The sequence below is a fragment of the Dermacentor silvarum genome, chromosome 3 (assembly GCF_013339745.2).
Source record: "Dermacentor silvarum isolate Dsil-2018 chromosome 3, BIME_Dsil_1.4, whole genome shotgun sequence".
Taxonomy (NCBI): Eukaryota; Metazoa; Arthropoda; class Arachnida; order Ixodida; family Ixodidae; genus Dermacentor; species Dermacentor silvarum.
In genome coordinates, this window is record NC_051156.1 from 122,610,987 (window position 1) to 122,638,348 (window position 27,362).

The 27,362-nt window shown below is 48.2% G+C and overlaps 1 protein-coding gene across 1 annotated transcript in view; it reads left to right on the top strand.

Annotated features, from left to right (window-relative positions):
* Positions 1-27,362, top strand: part of LOC119444741 (glucose 1-dehydrogenase 1-like) — a 62,466-nt gene that overhangs the window by 25,492 nt on the left and 9,612 nt on the right. Inside the window, exons 6-7 of the mRNA XM_049663603.1 lie at positions 15,028-15,097; positions 25,558-25,594. Coding sequence (XP_049519560.1) covers positions 15,028-15,097; positions 25,558-25,594 — 107 coding nt within the window. The remainder of the gene's footprint in view (positions 1-15,027; positions 15,098-25,557; positions 25,595-27,362) is intronic.

The window sequence follows — 27,362 nt, forward strand, 5'->3', positions numbered from 1 at the left end:
AAATTAGGCAGACCAAGTTCACGGAAGATGTTTGCAGCTGTTACTGTTTGGGAATTGTAGGCAACATTTATAAGAATATTTTTTATAATCCTGTCTACCCTGCATCTCCAACGATCCGAACAGAATCCGAAGACCGTAATAGCATATCTCAATACACTATAACCCAATGCATGCACAATCAATTTTTTTACAGAGAGAGGCGCAATACTTTTCATATTAAACATCAGCCAAGCGACTGACCTCAGTTTTGAACAAATGAGTGATAAGTGATGTTGCCATGATAAGTTGCTATCGAAAAATATTCCAAGATATTTAACACAATCTACGTATGGAATAGGAGTACACTTACAAGGAACACAGTTAGACTTATGTAAGTAGAGAGGCAAGTTAATCACAGTAGCCTTGAGTGGAGAGCGAAAACATACCAGTTGTGTTTTTTGGGCATTGACAGCCATTCCATTGTTACTGAACCAAAGCATCGCATTGTACACGTCATTTTGCAACATTTCAGTTGACATTTTGTAAGATAGATGTTTTGCTAGTAACACAGTGTCGTCAGCATACTGGAACACAGAACATTTGGAAATCGCCAAAGGAAAGTCATTAACTGAAGATGTTAAACAACAATGGCGATAAAATTGACCCCTGCGGTACACCCGCATTCAGCGACAACTTAGAACTGAAAACGCCCTTATCATCAGTCGCGACCACTTGAAATCGGCTGCTCAAGTAATTTTTGAGAATGTTGTAAAAGGGTCCACGAAATCCCAAAAAATACAGTTTACTTAACAAGATTTGGTGGTTCAGGGTGTCAAACGCTTTCGCTACGTCTAAGAAGAGAGCACACGTGAAAAGATTCTGATCGAATGCCGAGAACAGGTCGTCTGCAAATTCTTCAAGCAGTGCCACAGTACCGCGCCCAGAAACAAAACCAAACTGGCGATCGCTCAGGATAGAAAATTTGTTAAGAAAAGAAGACATAGTGTGGAAAAGAAATTTTTCTAAGACCTGAGCAATAACCGGTAAGATAGAAATTGGCCGATAGTTTTCAATCTTATCTTTCTTCCCTGACTTATGTAGCGGTAAAACAACTGCCGTTTTTAGGCATGCCGGAATTTCATCACCTTCCAAAAACCCATTCAGAATATGAAGAATAATATCTGATTATGATTATCTGATATATGATTAATAATAATAATAATAATAATAATAGTAATAATAATAATAACAAATCAATCTTATTTATCTAACGTGTCCAGCAACAACCCTGAGGTATGAGTACTGGCGCACGCATATATTAAAACCAAAAAAAAAGCAAAAAAGTGCAGGGGAATATATTTAAAACACACACTCACACAATGAAGAAAAGTTATGAAAAGAAGATTTCACCAACATCAAAGTGCAAGGCAAATGCAAGATAAAAAAGAAGAGAAAGGCAGTTGAGCAATGCCTGAAACTACGACACAACAACGCAAAGCTTGGAAAAGATCGATGACAGCGAGTTATGAAAAATATCAAGATCATGAAAATAAGCGTTATAAAGAGTGAGTAATCTGTGGACGGCACAGTGTTGGGGATGGCAGGCAGGAACATGGAAAGGTCTATGTTCTCTGGTGATCTTGCGCGAAATACGAAACACGATACAACTGAGAAGTTCGGGGCAGGTGGGGATACTCTGAAGACGTTTGAAAAGAAACAGATGGACAGTGCGATTACGTCGACACCGAAGTAAGTGCAATGACAATGATCCAATAGTGCCAGAACAAGGCCCAGCGTCCGTGTTAACAAAGCGGTGACCATACGTGCTTAGAATCTTTTTCTGGGTCCTATCTGTAATGTCACTCTTGGATCAGGAAAAGCCGTTCCAGACGTCCGACGCACCTTCCAGTTGAGGAAGACAGATGGTTGTGTACAACCTGTGGAACGGTGTAGGAGACAGTCTGCAAACAGAGCCAAGAGAGCGCATACGCCATATTTCAACGCGTTTAGTGTGAGTAGAAATGTGTAAGGTTGTATCAAAAAGTACAACGAGGTCACTGATATCGCATACCTTACACAACGGTACATAATCTACAAATTAGGAAAACGAAATGCATGCTGCTTGTCATGTGAAAGCCATGACTTTAGTCTTAGCAGCATTCAAGGTAAGGTTAGCATTCTTGCGCCACTTAGAAAAAGAAAACGGGCCCGATTGCAATAATAACAACAATAGTAGTAATTATCATTCAATCGATCATTTATTTACCGTGCCCAGGAACAAACATGACGTCTGAGTGGTGGCGCAGGCATATGTTAAAAAAGAAAAACAACGCAGCACGGGAATATACGTAAGAAAGATATCAATAATAATAACAATGATATCAGTGTTTAGTTTCATCACATTGATGAAGAGAAGTAATAGGTAGGTAAGAGCTGCTCATCGTCGAGGCAACATGACAAGGGCCCACAGCCACCTCTATTTTTCTTTTAGGCAGGATTCTCGTAGCAGTATGGGATCGGGTCGCCCATTGCACCCATACTTAGCGATTCATTTCTATCTAGCACTTACAAACACATTTGCGACACTTTAGTGGACTCCCCAGTTACTAACATTTACCGCTTACGTGAACGATTACTTCGTTCTTCTAAAGCACCGACCAGACTGTTGCTTTGACGAAGAAGTGAAAAATATTAGGAGAATTTTTAGTAGTACGCACGGTGGGGGATTGCAGTTGACCTTTGAAATGCCGAATAATCATAGCATTCAATTATTGGACAGTAATATAATTTGCATCAGATCAACATCTCGGCTTATCAGCTGGGCTTATCAACCAAGGTCAAAGAAAGGCTTTGTAATAAATAACTAAATAAATAAAAGGACTTGCTTCCCTAATACAGTGCCCATTCAAAACTCATGAAAAGGGTAATAGCCATCTCGTGTATTCAAACCGCAATGAACAAGTCCTGTGAGCACCAAATGAAAAATAGCCTCTTACAGCAGATAGAGCGCCTTAAAACAGCCGGCTACCCATCTTTCATCATCACAGCTGTGTGTGAAACACTCCTGCAAAAAATAAAAGCGCTCAGGAAGAAAAATCGAAAAGCAGGAAAAAGAAAGACCGTTTCACGTAATACCATATGTTCACAAGTTACCCGATAATCTTAAGAAAGTGGCCAACAGGCACCAAATCAACGTAGTGTTTTCCAATCCCTGCAACCTCTCGAAGCTATGCAATGCTATATGTCGCAGTTTCACCTGAAAGGCGAAGCATCAATTGCGATAGTACATTTGTAGAGAGCTATACGGAGAGTAATGATATTAGCTTTATCAGCTGTATAAACTTGAACATGCAGCAGCACCGGCAACACGCAGAACTGTTGTCGACGCCGTCGGCGTTTTGCTCGCGTTCGCTCAAAATGCGTGCGGCGTTGGTGACTGTTGCAGGAGCCTCGGATATAAATAGGCACTTGGTGCCGCAGCTAAACGTCGCCTCCCTTCCCTCCCCCTCCCCCCCCCCTCCCCCACAGCCTCTCGCGCGTCGGAAGAAGGCGCGTTTGCTCTACATATATGGTGATTGTAAAGGAGGAAAGAGACGCCTACTTCTGCAGCCCTTGCACGGCGCAGAACGCGCGTTTGTTCTCCGCCGTGCGTTCACTCCCCGTGAAAGCGCGCGCCCCTCGCGCCCTTTCACTCGCACATACAGCGTTCGGCGCGCGGCGACGATTTCATCTCCATTGACGTCATACGGAACCTCACGGCGACGGCGACGCCGACGGCAGAAATCTGCTTTTGAGTGTCCATATAATTGCTATCGCAATAAAAGTGAAAACGCCAGCAATGCGCCAGCAATAAATTCACAAAGTGCACCTCTGACGTTGTTTACTGCATACCGTTAAAATGCGGACGAGTGTGCGTAGGACAAACTGGGCAATGTTTTAATGATAAGCTGGGCAGAATAAAAACAATGCAAAACACAGGTACGGCAGCTATTTAGCTGCGCATTGCAATAAATGCACATGTACCCCATTGTTTGGTGACACTATGTTTCTGACGTGTGCAAAGAGTAAAAAAGAAAAAAATTAAAAATTAAAGTAGTAGAATATTACCACATCGCCAAAGCACGAGATAAATGTGTAAGCGCAGCATATCACTAAGTAACAAAAGTTGAGATAAATTTTCTAGATAAGCTCCTCTACTTGTAGGCATGCCTTTCAACCTTTATTTGTTGGTGTTTCTTGAAATGTTCTAAAGCTGGTTCATCCTTCAATAAAATTTACAGTTGGCAGTACAGCGCTCGTCCTGTTGTGTTTGTTTCCAATTGTTGTGCTCGTCTTCTTTGCAGAGCTTCATGTTATACTCAAGATGAAACAACTCGCCCAAATCTAGTTGTCATTACTTTGTATTGTCTGCTTCTCTGTTCTCTTTATGCAAAGCATCATTAAGCTGACTTGCATTTTGTGCTGAATCTCTGACCAACACAGTGGCCAATAACAACCCCTTTGTCATAACTATATATTCGGCATCTCTACTTCAAAGCATCCCTGCCTACACCTTCTGACATCATCTTATAGACGTATGCACTGAGTAAGCACGTAATCCAGCTGGTAATTTTATTATTGAAATTTTCACTGTATTATTGATGCATGGCTGACGATCCCGCGACCGTTTCTGTACGTGGCTAGCGACGTCCTCTGGCACTATAGTAGGGCTCTCAGGTGGGTAGTTGCCACTACTGCCAAATGTTTCACGCATAACCATGGCCTCTGCCTTCCCCGCTCTGCCTGATCTTCCCTTCAAAATGAGGCGCTCCGAAGTAAAGTTGAAGTGCTTTGTCCCCCAGAAAGATAATTTCCCTCGTTTTAATGTAATACACTGTTATACAGCAGGAAACGCTGCGAGAAAGATGTCACCCTTCGCCGTAGCGAAATGCTTCAATGATAACGCGGGACCTCAATATAACGCCACCAAAATGGCAAGTGGTGACCAGATTCTCGAAGTCCGTCGATAAAGTGCAGTACAAAATGTTATCCGACCTGAGAGCTTCAGACAGGCGTGATATCTAAAGAAGGCTTTCTAGAACTAAGACGAGCGTTTGGAAGATCAGAATGTGACTGTTGTGCAGTGTGTTACTATCAGAAACAATAATGTGGAAATCAAGACAAAGTTCCTCATTGTTTCGTTGAATTAAATGAAAGGGATGAAAATATGTCTAAAACCAATACCCATACTGAAGGTCCTCTCAGACCACTCTTGATGAGTAGACAGCGATTATTTATTTTTAGTGTTCAATAGCCTGGCCAGGTCGAGGATACGCTATGGTATAATTGTCCGGCAATAGGAGTCCAAGACGGCTTTAAAAATGCTTCATGCGATCGATCAATCGAGTATTCGGCTGCCCACTGGTGGTTTTCGAATGAGCCCAATACACAGCTTATATGTGGAGTCCGATAAGAGGCTTGAGAAATGTCAACGGACAAATCATCTTCAGCAGCAGCACATATGTCTACTGCAGGACGAAGGCCTCCCCCAGTGATCTCGAATTACACCTGCCTTGCGCTAGATGATGCAAAGTTGCGCCTGCACTTCTGCTAATTTCATCACCCCACATGCGTTTCTGCCGTCCTCGACTGCGCTTCCGTTCCCTTGGAACCCATTCTGTAATTCAAATTGTCTATAGGTTGTCTGCCCCAGGCATTACACGGCCTGCCCAGTTTTATTTTTTTCTCTTATTAAAGATTATTTTTGTTTCTCGTGCCGTTGGTTATCGCGGAGCTCCAAGAAGAGGTCACTGCTGGCCAACTTCGTAGCTTTATAGGCCTGTGCTAAACGGCCTCCTTCAAGCACATTGCAACAAGAAAAGGAGAGGTGCCTGTCAAAGTCTTTTCCGGTTTCTTACTATGAACTACGTCGTAGTGTGAAATTATGTCTGTATGTTTGCCCTAAAATTTAAATACTTCTTGGGTACGCCCTTATTTCTGGGGGGATCAGGAAGCTCGGGGAAAGATGAAGCCATGCCAAAATAATTCCTTTTTCGTTAGCAATTCCAGCCACCCACCATGGGGCCCAACAAAGGGATGCTGCAGCATCTGTGAAGGACAGGTCCTCCAAACGTCAGCTGTACGAGACTACTATAAGTCAATGTGATGCAATCTAGTTTGGTTACGTCTCGCAAGGTTTATCCTTCCTGCCTGAAAATCGGAGGCGAACAAATAGAAGAGAAGACAAGAAATGTTGAAAGTAAGAGAGAAAGGACAAGCTTTCAGAGAAGGACAGGAAAAGGCAACCACCCATTCCCGTCGGATTGGTCAGTCCGGGGTGAAGTCCAGGCGAAATAGGTGTGTTGCCTCCGCCGATAGGCCATAAAGGTCCAAGCACTCAACATCGACTCAACCCCTAGGATCCCTTTTCCCCGGACACGGCTAAGCTACGCACGGTTAAACGCGGGAGGGTCCAAACCCTATGTACTCGAGTCTGTGTTGTCAAACACTGCAACACGCCTGTGCGGCGATTGTGGTCATCTGTGAGTAATTTACCTGGATAAACGTACACCTGCGCAGTCACTAGAGGCGGATTGGTGATAATTAATGCTTGTTTCTTTGCCAGGCTGTTGAACATTATCTTTATCTTCAGCATCTTAATCTTCAACCGTACCCTTGCACCGCTTTAGTTAAGGTACACAATTATCTTTTGCAATTCATCCCCAATGTTGCTGAACAAGACAATGTCACGTGTAAACCGAAGGTTGTTGAGATATTAATATCGCCGTTGATCATTCCTCCTAAGCCTTCCCGACGGACCTAGGGTACACGGGGCTAATGCGCGCGCTAAATATGGCATGTCCTACAGGCTAGCGCTGTAGAAATCTCATTGTGATATATCATCAATTGTAAAGTTTCCCAATTCCGCCTTCTCAAGCCTTGTCATTTCCTTTGCCAATGACATCTGTCGCAGGCAAACTTAAAATTAAAATACAATGAAGTTTATCAGACCAGTCATTACAACGTAATGCCTGTTTGGGACTTGCGCCCTGACGCGGAATCTTAAATGGTTCGGAAACCGAACGCTTCACTTCACCGCTTGCATACCTAAAGGGGCTGCTCCTCAGCCGAATGCGGTAGAAAAGGGGGGGGGGGGGGGGTGACGCTGCAAACAGACGAGAGGGTGCCGCCTATGAAATAGGCGTCATGATTGTTGGAACAAGCGCGACAAAGACGAGGAAGAAGCTCGTGTTTGGGACCACGCGCAACAGCAGCTAACCCACGGAGTCGTTTCACGGTTTATTCATAATAAACCCTTTTCCTATGGAACGGGAGGCTTGATTTCCTTCAAGTGGTGCCGAAATTCATCGGAACAGCGAACTACATCGATGGTACCAAGGTAATCGCCTTCCTGCCTACCGATTCATCGTACCGACCTTTGGCTGCTCATCGCGGAGTCCAACCATGGAAGCGCTCAAGCTCAAGCGCAAAGCCGAGAGATCGCAGCTAACGCGGCTTATTAACGAAATGGAATCAACGCTTAGCCAAGACAGTGTTACGGAAGAGCAGCTTTGCATCCTTAGCGAACGCCTCAATCATCTTCACACCGACTTGAGGGCAACTGACTCCGACATCGTACCTCTGCTCTCTACCACGGAAGCTGAAGCAGAGTTTGATCGGGTTGTCGATTACAATGATGGAGCCACAGCGACGTCCGCGAAGCTCAAATATCGTATACGTCAGATTCATGAATCACTCAACCGTACGTCATCGTCGACGTCAAACGAACCCGTTCAACGCACGCTACAACCCGGTGTTCATCTTCCGAAGATCGAACTTATAAAGTTCAATGTGGTAGAACGCCCGCCTCGGCTGCGGGAGGCTGTGGGTTCGATTCCCACTGCCGCCGGGCACCCACTGGTTCAAAAGGGTACAGGCGTACCCCGGCCTGGCGTTCGGCTTTCTTCAGGGGTGATACGCTTGGGAAAGGAGCCTGCGCCCTGAATTCCCGTCGAAACCAACGTGAGCACGGAAAAAAAGTGATGTCTGGACCGCTCCCATGGCGGTCATTTCCCATGTGGCGCCCCAAGCACCTATTGAGGTGGGGGCACCTTCGGGTTGAGGTCAAACACCCCATTCCAAGCGTTGAGGTCCCATAATGGCCGAACACCAGGCCGGGAGCACGCTTGTACCTATTTTACCGGTAGGTACCCGGCGGCAGCACTTGCCTCCCACAGCCGCGGCGGATGCTCGTCTACAAGGCCGTCTGTGGTTGGACAAGAGGCGCCCAGAGACAACAGCTAAAATCTCTATTGGGCCCTCTTTCGAGATGTGGACCCCCACGACAGCCGAGCACCAGTCCAGGGGACATCTCTACCCATTAGAAAAACCGGTGGGTTCCCGGCGGCACCGGGATTTGAACTCGGTACCTCCCGCATACGAGGCGGATGCTCTACCTCTAGGCCATCGCTACCGCTAGGCCATCGCACACTGGCTGAGAAACCACAAAATGCTTCAGCTTGCTCAATATAAAATGAAAATTAAATAGCATCTTGCAAGGTTTAAAGTACAAGCATATGGTGCAGAATGTTGGCGCAACGCCAGAAGTAATTTACGAATGTAATTAGTTTTCATTTTTAGCCGACAGGTTGTGTCGCAAGCGTAAAACGGTGAGAGATCTTTGTAAACTCAAGCGCAGTGACACGTCGGCTACTTACGGGAGCTTGCGCAATGCACGCATCATGCATGCAATGCCTGTACTTCTAAAGTAGCGAGTGCAAGAAAACTGTGAACTAGCTCATGGGGCCAGGTTTCCTACTGTTCTATGTCAATTTTCATTTATTGCTGCCGTGAGTCATCGGCTCGGACATGTCTCCTAAGCCGCCGCACTGCCATTATCCCTGCCATCCTGCCTAGCGGTGTGTCGAATCTTCACAACAATGAAAAATAAATCAAACATTACAAAGTTATACCCTCAGAACGAACGTGCGTCGCTCCCGAATGAGAGCTATAAGAACGGCCAAATCCGATATAGGTACACTTTTCCCGTCATGACATTGCTGTCTTATTAGGCGAACTAACCGAGTGCTGAAGCTGCCTAGGTTGAACCCTTCTTGCTGGTAAATGACGACCTGCGTGCTACGAGCGCTAGCAATAGTGCCCGGAATTCAGCTCTGGCATGTAATTATCTCCTTGACATTGGCTTAGATAGCCGGGTCACAAGGAAGCTGACCCAACCCTGCTACCGGCCAACTGCAACACTTACGAGGGCAACATCGTAAACGGTGGTGGCGACAGAGATCTGAACCATTCCGATCAATGCTTCGCTTCAGCGAGACCTCTGGAATTTGCAGGCTGGAGGCGAGAACCCGCAGCGCACAATTACTTTTTCTCCGTGGAATGCCCTGTGGCACGATGGTACCCGAGTCTCCTCCAGTTCGTAGCGCAGCCAACAAAATATGTGCTTAGAAATGTGACCGCGAGAGAGCACTCTTTGAAAAGATATCGAGTCGCCATCCATTGTCGGCACCGGTGGAGCAAAGCCAAGCAGATGACGAGGCCAAGTCGTAGCCTCTGAGGCAACCAACGCTCACGCGTGCGACGTCCGTGGGTTTCGGGGGCAAGCGGTCATAGTCACAAGCCAGCAGCCAAGCCACATCAACCGAACCCAAACCGAACTACCTGTTCGCTGGTTGCGCGTTTCGCTCGTAGTCGAGCGAAATGCTGTCGCACTGCTGTCTACCCCGCTTAAGGAAGCACGGGCCAGCTCGACTGCAGCGGAGGTGGCAGGCCTCCACCTGGCCGTCGACCTACTCTCCGAGGAACTCCCTGAGGTACCGGCGGCCATCCTCTGCGACTCCAAGGCAGCCCTCCTCGGCCTGCAGAGGCCAGATAGCGCCAGTCTTGGAGTCGCACTGCTGTCTACCCGGCTGACAGCGCTGCAGGATGCAGGCCACCCGGTGTCCCTGCACTGGATCCCCGCCCACGTAGGGATCCCGGGCAACGAGGCAGCCGACACCCTGGCGAAGGACGCCCACCACACCACTGTGCCCCTCAGCCAGGCCGTGACGGAGGGCGACTTCACAGGGCCGAGGCTGCGGCGACACCTGGCGACCTACCACCCAGACAAACGGGTGTCACTGGGACGCCCCCCACGCCCACTCCCCCAGCGAGGCCTGGCTCGCAGGGAGACCTTGCTCCTGCTGCGGCTTCGCATCGGCTGCAGCTGGACGGCAGCACGGCAGCCACCGACTCGGACGAGCGACGTCCCCGGCCTGCACTTCCTGCGGGGAGCCGGAGACCATCGAACATCTCCTGCTGGCCTGCCAGGCGTACCTCCAGCAGCGGGGCCCACTCCTGCAAGAGTTCCGCCGCCTGGGCCTCCCCGCTGGCAAGGTGGAAGATCTTCTCTTCCCCGGCCGACACCACCTTTCTGCACTTCGAGGCGTCGTGGAGTACCTTGACTCGTCAGGGCTCTCCGCACGCCTCTAAGACATTTCTGCAAGCGGGAAGGCCTCGCGGCCTCCCAACCCATCCCGGGCCTGACAGGCTCGGAAAAACACCCCTGCAGACTCTGCAGCACTCTACGGCCTACCACCTCGGCCGATACGTGCCGCCTCAGCCTGCCGGTTTGCTACGCCCAGCCATGGTGACTCCACTCTATCCCTTCTTTCTCTCCCACTTACCCCTCCCCGTTGGCGCTGAGCCGTGCTCCCTCGAGGGCTGCAGAAGATAGCGTCAACCTTTCCCTTTCCTCAAGAACCATTACTAAGGAAGCACGGCGCAGAACGCGCGTTTGTTCTCCGCCGTGGGTTCACTTCCTGTGAAAGAGTGCGTCCCTCCCGCCCTTTCACTCGCACATACAGCGTTCGGCGGCGCGCGGCGACGATTTCATCTCCATTGACGTCATACGGAACCTCACGGCAACGGCGACGCCGACGGCGGAAATCTGCTTTGGAGTGTCCATATAATTGCTATCGCAATAAAAGAGACGCTTAATTCTGCAACCCTTAAGGAAGCACGGCGCAGAACGCGCGTTTGTTCTCCGCCGTGCGTTCACTACCCGTGAGAGCGCGCGTCCCTCGCGCCCTTTCACTCGCACATACAGCGTTCGGCGCGCGGCGACAATTTCATCGCCTTTGACGTCATACGGAACCTCACGGCGACGACGACGGCGACGACGACGGCAGAAATCTGCTTTGGAGTGTCCATATAATTGCTATCGCAATAAAAGAGTGCCTCGTGGTAGTCTGGGCCATCCTGAAATTTCGCCCATATCTATACGGTCACTGTTTCACCGTCGTCAGTCATCACCATTCACTTTGCTGGCTGACTAATTTAAAAGATCCAGCTAGTCGGCTAGCATGCTGGAGCCTTCGGCTCCAGGAGATCGACTTCACTGTTGTCTACAAATCGGGGAAGCGGCACGCCGACGCCGACTGCCTGTCTCGGTCGCCTGTTGAGACTGCATTGCACGACCATAGCCTCCTATAGCACGACGATGACGACGCAGCTTTTCTAGGCATGGTAGACGCTGTCGCCGTTTCACGCCTGCAACGCGAGGACGCAGAACTGGTTCCTCTTATTGATTACTTAGAGGGAAAAACAAGCTGCGTGCCGAGGTTATTCGCCAGAGCGCTGCCTTCATTTTACTTGCGTCACGACGTTCTCTACAAAAAGAACTTTTCACCTAGTGGCAGCAGCTACCTACTTGTCGTTCCCGCATCTCTACGAAACGAAGTCCTACACGCCTGTCACAACGAGCCGACCGCTGGTCACTTGGGCTACTCCGGCACATTATCCAGAATTAGGCTAAAGTATTACTGGCCGAGACTTGCGCCGGTCGTGAAACGTTATGTCCAGACATGCCTGGATTGCCAGCGCCGCAAAACCCCACCCGTCAAGCCTGCTGGACTGCTGCATTCTGTGCAGATACCACAAGCGCCGTTCGCACAAGTTGGCATGGACCTTTTAGGTCTATTTCCAGTGTCTTCTGCCGGCAATAGATGGATAATCGTCGTCACAGATTATCTTACCCGATACGCCGAAACAGGTGCTTTCCAGCGGGGAACAGCAGCCTAAGCAGCACGATTTTTCATCGAAGCCGTCGTCCTAAGGCATGACGCTCCCGCAGTGGTCATTACTGATAAAGGTTCTGCTTCACGGCCGCGCTTCTGGATACCGTGTTGCGATTAAGTGGTAAAACTCACCGAAAGACAACCGCTTATTACCCCCAAACCAATGGGCTGACAGAACGTTTGAATAAGACTCTGGCAGACATGATGAGTATGTACATCGACGTCGACCACAAGAACTGGGACGAGATTTTACCATATGTTACATTTGCGTACAACACGGCTCGCCAGGAGACAACACGCGTGACACCTTTCCGCCTCGTCTATGGCCGGGAGGTAACAACACTGTTGCACGCGATGCTGCCACACGAGTGTGGTTATCACGAGACTGGTGCCGAGGAGTTTACGCAACGCGCCGAGGAAGCAAGGCAGCTTGCACGCTTGCGCATCCAAGAGCAACAGAACTACCATGCCAGACACTACAATCTTCGACACACACCCGTCACGTACAACGTCGGCGACCAGGTGTGGGTTTGGACTCCTATTCGTCGGCGGGGGCTATCTGAGAAGCTCCTGCGAAGATACTTCGGGCCGTACACAGTTCTACGCCGCATCAGTGACGTGAATTATGAAGTTGTGCCCGACAGTCCTTACTGCTCCAAACGCCGGCAGCATCTGCCCGAGGTTGTGCACGTGCTTCGTATGAAGCCAAATTTTGCATCATGACCTCACTTTTGCACCATCACTGCACTTTCTTGGGCGCTTGGCGCATCGGGACGATGCTTCTTTCAAAGGAGGGGCAAATGCCACATGCTATATCGTCGCAGCAGGTATGTGCCCTGCCATGGAAACGACGCTGAAGTAGCGCGCTGGTAGAAAAACAAAGACGACAACGACGTTGCGTTTGCTGCTCATATAAAGTGCTTGTATACGTGCTGTACGCCGGCTTCCACGTCTCCTGCGAGGTCGTGACAATATGACGTCTATTTGAAGAAGTTTATTAAGAAAGATGTTCCCCATGAGGTTCTCATCCAGCACTTCTTAGAGTTTGGTTTAAAATCGGCTTTCTTTTTCTGAGATGCGCCAAAGTCCGTCAGAAGGGGTGTCATGTGTAGGTCATGGACCTAATTTTGATAAATCACTAAAGCTGAATGACAGTAATAGTAGTGTATTGATAGCAGAAGTATACGGTGTAATCTTAGCTGTTGAATTCATCGTAGAAAACACAATAGGGACAGCTATTACATATACAGACTCATTAAATCTGGTAACTGCACTTTTTTGTGGTCAAACGCATTCACAACCCCATTTTCAATCAACGTCTAAAACATATACAAATGACCTACATAGGTGAGCTTATCCCTAGTGGTACGCGGGGGCTCAAGCCATTGCGGTATAGCAGGAAATGAGCTGGCTGAAAAGAGCGCTGGTGCAGTTGTCCTGCGTTCTGGTTTAGACGTTACCTTAGTTCCGTGCCAAGGGACGAATCCACTAGTGTGAGAAACGCTACATGAACAGTTCAGCTACAGTAGAACAAGCAAAAAGAAAATTGATATACATTACAAGCATGCATAAGGAGGTGCATTGCAGAAAACTTCCGAGAATCACATAAGCTACGCTAGGCAGACTTTGAATAGGACTCACAGATGGAATTCCCGCTCATACCTACGAAGCGGCACATCACCGCCGACATGTGCGAAGTGCGGTAACAGACTAACTGCATGACTGACATGTAATTGAATGTCCTCATTTTCACCAAGAAAGAAGACACCATTTTAACAAATTGTATATATACAACATACCTGCGCAGCCATCCTTATTATGTTGCAACGTTTACATTAAGAGGGGTAAAAGACAGAAATTGCCTTCACAAAGCACATACATTATTAGACACAATTCAGATCACCCTCCGCTCTGAGGATGGTCCAGATTGTTTAAGTACATTAGCAAGCCCTCACGGTTCTCGCTGCAACAATAGCCGTTTTCTAAGGGTCTCGTGTCTCTGTCTGATTGACTGATGTCTTAGGGAAACCAAACCTTTGCATGCTGACATTACTAGTCTCCATTTCTCGGAATTTTGAAGCATTCGTACCACTTTACCAACCCTAAGCAAACGTGAAATTTTAAACCATATGCATCCACGTACATCACCATTTTAAACGACACAATTCAACGAGTCTCACAAAACAGATCACGTCTCTCAACCTGTCCAAATCACAAAAACATCAGTCATGACGCTCTATGATCTTATATCTATTTGCGCCATAAAACACCGGAGTAGCCAGCTCTATGGGGCCTTGCGCCCCGTAGCTCACCGGACCTTACAATAAAGTTATCCCATCCATCCATCCATTATATATCAATCAACGATCAATCAATCAATCACGCAATTGCACCGTGCGTTGTGGTCACCTTTCATAGGAGGCACAACTAGGGATACGCCAATATTTGAAAGTTTCGACTAAATAATAATTCATTGAGGACTCCTTGAGAATACTGCATAAATGTGCAAAGTACTCTTTCGTATATGAAACGGTAGCAGTTTCTTTGCGGATAGCTTAAAAGGATGCAATGGATGTTCATTGTTAATACGACTAATTGCACGCGCGTGATCGAGTCATTCAAACGTTTTCTGTGGTCTAGCTTTTCTTACAGCAATCACCCACGGCTGATGCACCCGTTGTTGAAGCAAGTCACATCCTTTTCTGCCTACACTGCCCACTGCAAGACGCAAACAGATGTGTGGCAGTTAATAGCCGCTGCTTTCACCTCACCACTTTAATTCAACCAGTAATTAAGCGTAACAGCAACAACTGCTGCTGATAGTACAACTGCTACTGTATCTAACCACTGTGCGGCGTGGTATTATTAGGTATAACCAAAACTATTACTTCTACTATTCTGACAGCTGCAACTATTATTACTAGGGCGGCTCCAACTAATAATCATTATCTGGACTTTGAGCAAATGATATATCTGCTACTTCTACCGACAGGTTCAAGTCGGCGTGCCTTACGCTGTCGTCAAAGCAGCCCTGGACCACCTTACGCGGTGCGCTGCACTAGGTGAGTACGCCGTTTGTGCTACGAACGCAAGAGATCGCGTGTATTGAGCGAGCCAGCAGCGATCCAGCTGGGAACACAGTGAGGGTTCATTGAGCAATATTACGACAGTCCGTCTCATGATCTACTTGCAGTGCAGCTAAATCTATCGGCCCCTCCAGCCAGTTTCAGGAGCCAACATGCAGATAGCATGAGTTCACGGAGCGCCCCACCTATTACTTAGCCTCCAGCTGTATGGTATTCTAATACGTGTTGGGGAATTCAAAATACATGCACACAATTTAGGTATATGTGCTCATGCACGCAATGCCCATATCAGTAGCGTACCCAGGATCTCTGCCAGGGGGGGGGGGGGGGGGGGGGGTTGACAGTTTGCCAATACCATCTAAATAGCACTAATTTCAATTTCTGCACGGGAAATTGTCAAAAAATGCGCTTTTTGTGAGTGCGCAGACGATTGCGCGTCTTACATCTTAGTTGCAGTACCCACATGCGCAAGCAAAGAAAAGGGGTTAAACAAAAGAGGGGGGTTAAGTCGGCCTCAGGGGGGGGGGGGTTACAACCCCCGAACCCCCCCCCCCCCCCCGTCGGTGCGCCACTGGCCCATATGTTAGTATACTAAGTTTATGTAGTTCAAATTCGGACTGACCGGACCGGAACGGACCGACCGACCGACTGAAAGAACTTTTATTCAGGTCCTGAGGAACTGCGTTGGGATGCCGTCTTTCAAGGGAGTCGGTAGCAGTCGCGGGCTGCTCCCACGTAGAGACCGGAAGACCGTGGCCCCCCGCCCTCTCGCAGGCCCTCTGGACAGCCCGAAGTTGAACCGAGAGGTCGCCGCTTTTAAGGGCTTCCTCCCAGTCCTCTTCGTTGATGAACTCTGTGTCACGTAACGCAGGACATTGCCAGAGCATATGGGCTAATGAGCAATACGCCTCTCCGCAGTCCGGACATTGCGGTTCGATGTTGGGCGAGAAGTGACTAAACCTGCCCCTCGAAGAGAAAGACCCCGTTTGGAGCATCCTCAAGGCCGACGATTGCGGTCGAGTGAGTTTAGGGTGAGGAAGTGGAAAAGCCGTCCGAGAAAGATGATAATGCGTCAAGATCTCGTGGAAAGTTAGGAGCGAGTCCCTGTGCCTCCCAGCGTCCCCGCCTTCGAATCCACCGGGACCGCCGCGGTGAGCGAAACCTCGCGCACGGTCATGGGCAAATTCATTGGCGTTGGGAACATTGGGATGTACGTTGGCCCCCATGTGGGCCGGGAACCATTTTATGGTGTGAAACCCGGCTGCCCCCTCGCTGCTGAGGATGGCCGCTGCCTCCCGCGAGATCGAGCCCGAGGCGAAAGCCCTAGCTGCGGACCGCGAGTGTGTGAATATATTTGGACGCGATGGGTCCTTCATTGCTATAGCGATGGCCACTTGCTCAGCCACCGTTGCCGAAACATTTCTAACCGAGGCAGGACATAGTTTGCCAGTATGGTCGACTGAAACCACCGCGAAGCAATAGGTGACCCGTAAAACGAGCAATCACAGGGAATTGTGGGGCGCGCCGTCTGCTAGCAGCTTCCGGTTCGACGGACGACGCGGCGGCATCGGCGGCGCACCTGTTTTTCTACGCGGTTTCAACTGTCAAGTCGCGCGAAGCTTTCCGTCCGCTTTGTCGACCAGCAATGTCATACTATTCATGCAGCTGATTTCTAGGTTTCAGTTCACTCTGGGCGCGACTATGACGAGCCAAGAAAGGCAAGGATACGCTTTTATTCATAAAGGAACTCTGGTTTTCGTTTCGGCGGCCTTTTTTGTTTCTGCCAGGTTTAGCTCTCCGACATTTGCCGTTGCTTGGACGCACCAACATTGACTGCTCTGCCTGCGGGTCAGTCAGACAGGTGAAAAAGTTATCGTTATCTGATAATTTATGAAGCGTATAGAAGCATTACTTAGAAAATTGGGTGCTGAGGCGATGGCGACAGCGGTGCATGCTGTTCTGTGATCGTAGCTAAAAACCGATATCGTCGGTATAACGGTGCAGCTAGCGCTGAAAACGATAACTTTGCGCGCAGTCACCGGCATTTCTCGGTCGAAACTCTAGGTTCATTTGAAGTGGTACGTAGTTAGATGTTCTCGCTTTTTTTTTTTTGTCAACAATAGCCGTATCGCATTATCTCTATCTGTGCTGAAGGAGCTAAGGAGGCCTAGATGGTTAAGAGTATTGTGTATGTATCTCGCTGTGTCCAGCTTAAGTTCACGCCGTAAAACATCGTTTCATGTGCATGCGAGTACTGAAATAGTTCTGGTTGCCTGAGTCAATGTTAGAGAAAGAAATATCTTGGGGAATCATTTCGTGTCGGCCCTTACACAGCTAATCGCCGCCTGATAAGTGGCACTGTACGTTCATTTTCTGTTTGTTCACGGATGGTCTCTGCCTTGTTACGTGTCGGCCCTTACACAGCTAATCGCCGCCTGATAAGTGGCACTGTACGTTCATTTTCTGTTTGTTCACGGATGGTCTCTGCCTTGTTACAGTTTGGAAGTGGCAGCCATTCCTCTGATGCTTGTGCACATGCAGCTGACTCAGCAAGGGTTGCTGCAAGGCAGTAGTTACATGCGTTCACCTTTAACGCTTGAATTTGAGCAGCCAACGGCTGAACAGCTGACGATGGTTTTGCTAAGCACCTGCAACCAGGTAATCTTCGAGTGGGACAAAGCCGGACTGCAAGCGCAAGTGGCTCAGTCAGCTAAGGCGTTGCGCTGCTGAGCACGAGCTCGCGGGATCGAATACCGGCCGCGGGGGCTGCATTTCGAAGGCGGCGAAATGCGAAAACGCTCGTGTGCTTGCGTTGTAGTGCATGTTAAAGAACCCCAGGTGGTCAAAATTAATCCGGAGCACTCCACTACGTTGCGCCTCATAATCAGAACGGGTTTTGGCACGTAAAACTCCTGAAAGAAGAACGGACTGCAAGCGCATCGATGGAATTCAACGGCGAAGCGGTGGCGGCGGCTGCGCTGACTCGAACCGGAAGCAGCTAGCAGACGGCGCATCCCACAATCCCTCGCTATTTTACGGGTCACCTATTGGAACGCCTGTACTGGGCTGCATCGACAAAGGCTGCGAGATCCCGACTATCTGCAACATATTTCAATAAAGAACGGGCCCGAGCTATGCGGCGCCCTACATTGTATTGCGGGTGGACATTTCTTGGAAGTGGAGCTACCGTAAACGTGCCTCTGATTGAGGACGGTAGAGTCACTTTACGCTCGTTAGACTCCGTAAGACCGCAGCCTATGGATTCCAGGATGCGCCTACCAGCCCGCGAGGACGATAGACGCACGATCTGAGCCATCTGCTGGGCTTCGATCACCTCCTAGAGGGAGTTATGCATGCCTAATTGTATGAGCTTCTCGGTGCTGGTGGTGATAGGCAAGCCTAGAACTCGCTTTATACTTTTGCGCATTAGTGCCTCGATTTTTGCCTCTTGTCTTTTGGACCAGTGCAGCGCCGAAGTGACGCAATTAATGTGGCTCATGAGAAACGCATGGTAGAGCCGAAGAAGATTGCACTCGCTCAGCCCTCCACTGCGGTTCGAGACCCTGAGTATGAGTCTAAGCATGTTCTCCGTCTTGGAGGTGATGGAGTCTGTGAGCTTCCCCCCTTGGACTGAGTAGGAGTCCAAGGATCCTGATGGAGTCTACCCTGGGGATCATCAGCCCATCCCGTGTGTATATAGCTATGGGAATCTGCTCTAAAGAAGTGAGGTTCCTCAGCCCTTGTCGGTTGGGTCTGTACAGTAGTAACTCGGACTTAGCCGGTGACATGCTCAGGCCCGAACCGACTAGAAAGTTCTCCATTATGTCTAGTGCCTGTTGAAGCGCCTGCTCTACCCCGGCGTTGGACCCTCCCATGCACCACACGGTGATATCATCCGCGTAGAGAGCATGGTTAGTCCGGCGCACCATGGCGAGTCGCTCCGAGAGGCCCTTCATGGCAATATTGAAGAGTAGAGGAGATATGACTGCCCTCTGTGGGGTGCCTCTCGCTCCCAAGGTAAATTCCTCGGATTTTACTTGACCGATCTTGATGGTAGCCCTGCGATCCCTGAGAAAGGAGCTAACGTATGCGTGGAAACGTTGTCCCAGCCCCATATCCGAGAGTGCCTCAAGCACAAACTTGTGCGAGATATTGTCAAAAGCTTTAGCCAGGTCTAGAGCTAGTATGCCTCTAGTATCCTGGTGTAGTCAATAATTTGTCTCTTGATAAGAAGCATGACGTCATTTGTGGATAGTGCAGGTATAAATCCTACTATATTGTGTGGAAATAGCTCTTTGCATTCTATGTACCGGGATACCCGATTGTGAATCGCATGTTCGGCCACCTTGCCCATGCAGAACGTAAGCGAGATGGGCCGCATGTTCTCCGGCGCTAGAGGTTTGCCTCACTTTGGGATGAGCACAACCGAAGCCGTCTTCCAGGATTTGGGGACTAGCCCCGTCTCCCAGCCTGACAAAATTCTGACAAATTCTGACAAATAACTCAGACATGGCTGTGGACGACACGAATGACGCCGACTGGAAGACACAACACCATAGGCTTAGCCACTCACACCAGGAACAGCGTCTAGCCCTAGCCCCACTTACGTAGCACTGGTGACCCGGCTGCAGAGCTCTCCACGGCGCACTTCTTCCTTACAATTTCCCCCTCGCTGAAGACGCAGCCGCACAGGAGGCCTAAGGCGTCGTGAGGACGAAGGGCTGGTGATACGGCTTGAGGTGATCTACGTTCCCAGTTTCGCGGCCTGGGTGACGCAGGTCCGTATGGGGCGTCAGAGGTTCGATGACGTAGTTTACCAGACAATTTTGATGTAGGACCCGGTAGGGATCATGGTATCTGCCGAGATTCTTGGAGGAGACACCTGGTGTCGAAGTAGGGGCACCCACAACCAAACGAAAGCGTCAGGCAAAAATTGGTGGTGGGGGCGCGCGTCGTCATGATGAAATTTCTGTAGCGCTTGTTCTTGCGTTGTAAGGGAACAGTGCTAGTGACCGACATTCTTCTGCATACCGGGCGGTTTCGGAAACCAGCGTACCCTCTGATAAGTCGGGACGGTAAGGAAGAATAGTGTCAATGGGAGAGTCCTGCGTTTTGTTGCGGTCCAGTACGATGCCAAGTAGCTGATTGTGCTCCTCCAGTGTTTTGCCAAAAATGATTACATGATCGAGATGGCACATGCATATCTCCCATTTCAATCCGCGTCGCACTGTGTCCATAAACCTTTCAAAAGGTGCTGGCGCGTTGCATAAACCGACAGGCATGGCATTAAACTCGAAGAGTCCGTCTGGGGTCACAACGGCAGTTTTCTCCTTATCAGTCGGGTGCATCGGTATTTGCCAGTATCCCGATCGTAAGTCAACGAAGGAGAAGTAGGTGGCTACATAAAGGGCAATCGATAGCATTGTCGATGCATGGCAGATGGTATACGTCCTTCTTTGTGCCTGCGTTAAGTCTTCGATAATCAACACAGAACCTCCAAGAATTGTCCTTTTAGGGGCGAAGCTCCTTATAGCGGCATCCTTTCGTCCCCGTCGTCGTCGTCGTAGAAGTAGTGTGTAACCAGTCTGAGAAAAATGAGAAAAAAAATTCCGAAGTTGTGTCCGTAGCGCGGAATCGAACCAGGGACCCCTCGCTTCCGAGCGCGCGGCGTTAGCCCACTACGCCACGAAGGGGACATGGACACACGCACCACGATGGCAATAAATACCCAACATTAACGAAAGGCCGCGTTTCTAGCGCGTTTCTAACGCGTTTGTGCTAGCGCGTTACGGCCCGTGTAAGAAGCTGGTGTAAGACGCTGTGGCCTCTCCGCCTTACCTTCAACGCGTTTCGAACGCGCTGCCCAAAGCGGTGGCAAGTCAAGTTCAAGTCGAGGAGCGTTTATGAATACGGGGGGTATACTCTCTCGGCAGTCATGTGATGGCGTCGGCAAACGCGGTGCACGTTCCGGCATGTGTAAATGGCTGCGTAAGACGCTGTGGCCTCTCCCCCTTACTAGAGAGTACTGCACGTTTCTAACGCGTTTGTGCTAGCGTCCCCTTAAGCGGGAGATCCGATGATTCCCTCCGGAGCTTCGCCCACTCATCATCATTCACCCCGTGGATATGCTGTGAATTTTTTTTCTTGACTAGTATCACTGGAGCTGCCCAGGTACTGCAGAACTCCTGGACAACACCTTTCAGCAGCATTTCCTGAATTTGCTCGTCGATTACTTTGCGTTCTGCAGGGGAGACGTGGTATGGCTTTTGGCGCATAGGCGTCGCTTGGCCCGTGTTCATGCGGTGTTGCGTTCGCGAGTCGGGAAGCAAAATTCGACGCTTGTCTTGCGCGAAATCGAATACTGGTGCATAGTGGACGAGCACCCTTTGGAATTCTTCCCCCTCTGAAGAGGACATCTACTCGTTCGTCATGCGGTAGAACTCCAAGGTGTAGTCGCGATTTGCTGCGCTCGCGTCAAGAGGCGCGTCAACGGCAGCAATACGGACAGTCGCTTCGGAGTCAAAGGTGGCCAGCGTCAGTCCAGTCAGCAGTAAAACTTGGTGTATAGACCAATTTACTGTCCACCGTCCACCGTCCACACGTGAGCATGACCATCTAAACATTCTATAATGGATCGAGGAGCCAGAATATTTTTCTTAAACATGGTAGGGGAGTATGGCTCAATTAAACCGTGACAGCAATGCGGAGGGTCATGCGTGGAAGTCACTGAAACAAATGCCACTGTCTGAGCCGATAAAAGGACATCGTGGGGCACGGAAAATACTTCCAGCTTGTCCACGTCAGATACATCTGGTAATGGTGCTATCACATGATTTCAAAGAGAAATTTCACCAGCCCCACAATCTAACAATGCACCAAATTTACCAAGAAAGTTAATTCCAAGGATGATGCTGTGAGTGGTATGTTCCAAAACAATAAATTCAGTTGGAAAATCTTGTCCACCAACACTCGCTATAGCAGAGCAAACACCAACGGGCCGCAGGCTTTCACCCGCAGTTCTAGGAAAAGTCGTCTTTCGGTCCCAAGCGAAGGTAACCTTGTGTCCAAGACGATTTTTAAACAAAACACTCATTACTGAAACTGTAGCACCGGTATCCACTAAGGCATCATGCAGTATTCGAACCATCAACACGCACACACTTTGTTTTTGAGCAAGGCGATATATATACCGAAGCAGTCTAAATATTGGAGTCAGGTCATCTTAGTACAACAAGCTGACTTTCGTTTCCTTTCTGTGTTGGCACGGTGAGATTATTTTGTCGTCTGGTAATATGGGGACTTCATGCAGCCGCAGCCTTGTTTTTTTAGTCACGAGGCACTGCTTTCCTGCCGCCATAGCGAGTAAAATACACCGGTAGGCTCCAATGTGTGGTCAGCTGCCAAAGTGCGTATTTGTCTGTTTTGTGCTGGTTCTCCAGTGTCCCTTCTTTAATATTCTCTATAACGCGTGCCGCAGTGCAATTGAGCTAAGTGCAGCGTTGCGGCTCTAAGTAACATAATGAGTGGAAATCATTCAATCTGTGCAATGCACAGAATACTGTGAACTCGGTCGCTGCGTGGCCGTGCTGACCATTCTTCTGTGTTTCTCCCTTATTGTAACAGTTAAGTGTAAAAGCTTCTATACACCAATCAGTCAGTATATTTATAAGAATGCGAACAACGCACATGTTGCTAGCTTTGCATTTCTTGCACTGAGGAGCTTCAGCACCATTATGAGGGCTGCACCACTCGCATATAACCCTGCAGCCTACGGCAGTGTCGATTCTTCAGCCAATGGTTAGTTGCCAGGCAAAAGTGGCTGCAACAAGTTGACCCGATCTTATGGCCGAATACTCTGGTACGGAGTCTCAAACTACAGTCCCTTTCGTCTGCTGCTGGCGGCAGTCCTTCCGATGTCGGCAAGCACCCAGGCCAGCCGTTTTTCCCCACAAAGCTTCCGCTGCGCCTTCGCCAGATAGCGGGACTGCTTCTCAAAGTCTTGCGCTCCTGCGCTTCTTTCTGGGAGGCGGCTTCACTGTAGTTACCAGATAACGTCCATTCGCCCGAGGTAGTGCTGACGAATCAGGAGCCTCATGCGACTGTCGGTTGAGGAGCGCGGGACGCTCTCATTGGCTGTCGGAAAATATCACAAACCGAGCACTTGTCGACTACTCCCAGGCCCGCTAGACGCGAAGAGCATTTGCCTTCTTTAGAAAGGCAAAACTAAGGCATTTAAAAAGCCGCTTGACATAAAGGTCCTATCTTCGTTCTTCGTCGTCTTGTTACTGTGCATGGTACCGGTATGACAGCAGACTTGGTCAGCCCCGGTCACACAACCTAAAATCCGAATACCAGAGCTCCTCGTCAAAGCAGAAACGGCGCTGTAGTTCTGGAAACGCCTTAGAGGGTGCCGAGGGTGAAAGAGCACGAGCCCCTGAGGAAAGCCTCATATGATCTTTCATTTTAAAGCAAACGTATTTTTTTCGCTCTTTCCGCCATCATTATTCCTATAATAAGTATACGGATACGCCCAGCAAATTTTCGCCGTCGGCGTTGCCCTGAGGCTTCGCATATATTTACGTATGTGCATGCGACATGCTTATCAATGCCGTATATGCCGGTTCATATTGCTACACTATATCACTCAAGCTCTCATACCAGGTCTTACGTTCTTTACTAAGTTATTCCTCAAAATTTTGAAGACGGCTGCCCGCAAACAAATATCAAAAAACATAACACTCACAGCACATGCCTTTTATCCTAAATCTGGGCAGGCTAATATTGCAAGTACAAAACAATGTCAGCGCCCAAAGCTGATAATAAGGTAATTTTACTGGCGCGGCTCATTACGGGCAGCGTAGTTGCACCAGTGCGATGCCATTCGAGGTCCTACATTGCTTGTGAAAGCTTTTATGAGAGAAAGAAGTTTTGGCGCCGCCGCATATGTCATGTCCCATTATTCGGGCCAGCGTATAGTTAGAACGCCGTCCAATAATTTCAAGCTTAACGTTGAACTTTGCTATCGCAGTTTGGGCTTCTCCTTTCCGGCGAAATTGTCAAATATTTACCGGCAATAGAGCTCAATAATCTAAACAACAGGGTGAGTCTGACACTGTTTTATCCAGAAGGTCACTTTCGCATGAGTTCCAAGTGCTATTTATGTCGGCGGCAAATTGTTGCACCCAATCGGTTTCTGTTTTGGTTCAATCATCGTTACGGTTCAATTACCAGACGCTTTAAACTAATTACAGTGTGATTACGGCCCACTCACGATTAATCATTGAAAATATACTTGAGTGCGTACAGACATTAAAATGCCATGCTGGCTCCAGTTCTCCCCTAGGCGATATGCGAACACTTTTGCGTGCCGCAAGATGTATTTTCTTCCCGTCCTCTAATAGCGATACTTGTGCATGTAAATTTATAGTGCACTTGTCCGGGTTCCTACCATGGCTTAGTTGAACCAAATTATACTAAAACGCTCAAGAAAAGTGTTTTACTTCGTTAAACGGTCGTTAAAGCCGAGAAAAATCGTACTCGCTTACCGACGGTGAACATCCGAATATGACATCGCCCGAATGCGACCGTTTCGTGTGCTGAGCCGTAAATTCAACCCGATTCGGGCTGCGTTGTACTACATAATGCAATGAATGCAGAACCGTACTTTTCCATTCTTCTAAATCAGCTGTAGCCTACTGTGCCAAGTTAGGATGACTATGCGCAGCACCTTACATTAAATGGCATCTCGAATCGACAACAGTTACCATGGGCATTGATTTGGTCCCGATAGTCAGCATAGACCGGCAGCCACGATGTTGTGATTTCGCCCCGTTTGCTTTTTTTTATCGTTAAGGATGGTTACAGAAAGAAGTACAACCCGATGAGCGCCATACTCAAGAACAGCTCGAAGAACGAATCGAACACATTATCAAGAACTCATGGCTTTGCGTAAACACATGGGTGCGGGCAATCAAATTTACTGCAATGGTATCGGATAATAACCTTAAAAATCTGAAATTTTACAATGCCTACTGGCTTTCAGGATACACAGGCCACTGCGTTGGCTGCACTTTATCCAATGCAACCAACCAGAATATGCACGGTGTCATTTGCTTCAGATGGTGTACGTTCGATGCATCACGTCTTTGTCGCCGCACCTGCGCTTGCGCAAAGTAGAAGCCTTGTGCACAAAGTGCCGAATGTGTTTTTGCATCACAACACGATAACACTGAATGGGGAGGAGCTATAGTTCACAAGGATACAGAGCGAATGGGATGCAGCCTAGGCTTGTTCGTTACAAATGCTTAGCCTTTGTTAGGAGGTCCGTATAGGAGACGATCGAGTCATTGCTAAGCTTGCTAATCTCAACACATTTAAGTCAGTCTTCTAGATTCCTCAGGCAACTCAATAAAATGGTTTTCTTTCTTTTATTCCAGAGAATGCACCGTATGGTCTACGTGTGAACACACTCAAGTAAGAGCATTCAACCCTGTCATGTTTCAAGGTTTCGCTACAAGCAAAGAACTAACACAACTACTACAAAAGCATTGCAGACGCCATGTACTGTTGGGAGTTGATTTTATGCTAAGCATTTTGGAGGTAGCTGGTTATGATACATCGTTTGATATTCAGCAATTTGCTGCCAGATAGACGAGCAGCCCTTGTGTGTGATGCAAACGTGTAAGTGACGACGATGTCAACCGAAGTATAATGCCAATGACGTGGCAAACGTTTTTCACTCCTTCAAAGATATATTGTGGTGCTGCTGCCACACGGGATACAACTTTAACCTCATGCGATGTTGATGTTGATGCAATGAAGCATTATCAAGCTAGCGCGAAATTTAAACATGAAATCAGACGGATGCAGAGTGTGAAACATCGACGAAGCTACTTTAACAGGCCATATTTGATCTTCGGTGAGAGACTAACGATAATGTGAGACTATACGTAGACATGCCACGTATATAAATATATTTAGGCATTGTTGACCCTCTATTGTAACAATGGTGCATACATATTCTAGATGAATGGCCAACAATGGGCGTATGTCCTGTGGCCCAAAATTGAGGTGAATCAAATATTAAAATTGTAGAAAAATTAAGAAGCCATTGAATGTCATCTGCTTTCCTGTTCTGAAGTTTGTGTGTACCTGCAAGCAGACATTATATGTGCAGTGTTATGTCGTAATTTATTGCATGATTTCGTAGAACGATCATGCCCTCACACGTAGAATTTCATTGGTCAAAATTACGCGTTGTATAAACCGGACTAGTAGGTAGTACATACCAGAGTTGTGCAACCGAATGTCAGTGATCAAGGAGGTTCAATATATTCGCTATTCTGTTAACACGTGTGTGTGTTTCGGAGGAATACCTGCGAGCACACATTATAAATAGAAGTTTTATTCGTGACCCATTGTTTAAATACAAAGAACAGAGTCGCACGCACTCGCACTAATTTGTCTGTGACGTCACACCATACTATACGCGGTTCAGCGTACGAAGAAAGTCGATGACCTAGCCATATAATGATCGGCTATATAATATTTAGGTCGTGATACTTGCGCTTTTGTTACATTTTAGAAGTCTGACAGGACTCATGCAACAAGCTGACATGCTATGCGAGCTAGGACATTACCAGCAGAGACGAAATCAGCGAAACAAATGCATACACACAATACAAATGAGAAAAAAACTGAAGAGAGGAAAAGGAGTACTCTGGACGAATGCTGCAAAGTGTTAGTGCAGCATTTTTGTGCGTAGGCGTTTATTTCACGGATTTTCGTGTTTTGAAAATGCCTGAACATCAGAGCACCAGAGGCTGTTTTGTCGTGCAGCTGCAATGTAAGTATTCGAAAGGGGCAGTGGTTATTTCCTTCCATGAGAATTTTCGTCAACCTTATTCGTGTCTCATCCACTGTCGTTAAAAATGCTTTCCAAAATAAATAAAGGTTCGTCGAGATAAATTCAGTCCTAAAACTAACACAAGAGCAACGAAGTCGTGTACAGTTAGTGGGAACTTCAGATAATAAACAACAAATAGTCAAAGATACGCATGACAATGGGGAGCTCCGTTTTGGCATTTCTTCGTGTTTTGCCCACGCTCAATATCTCCAGCCAATCACAAACTAGCCCAATGCCCCATCGCAATGAACTGACAAATAAGTCATCTAATATTTACTTCCTCTGAAATTGTTTCTCTTTTGTTTTGAGTTTCCCTATAAACACACAAAAAAGGCG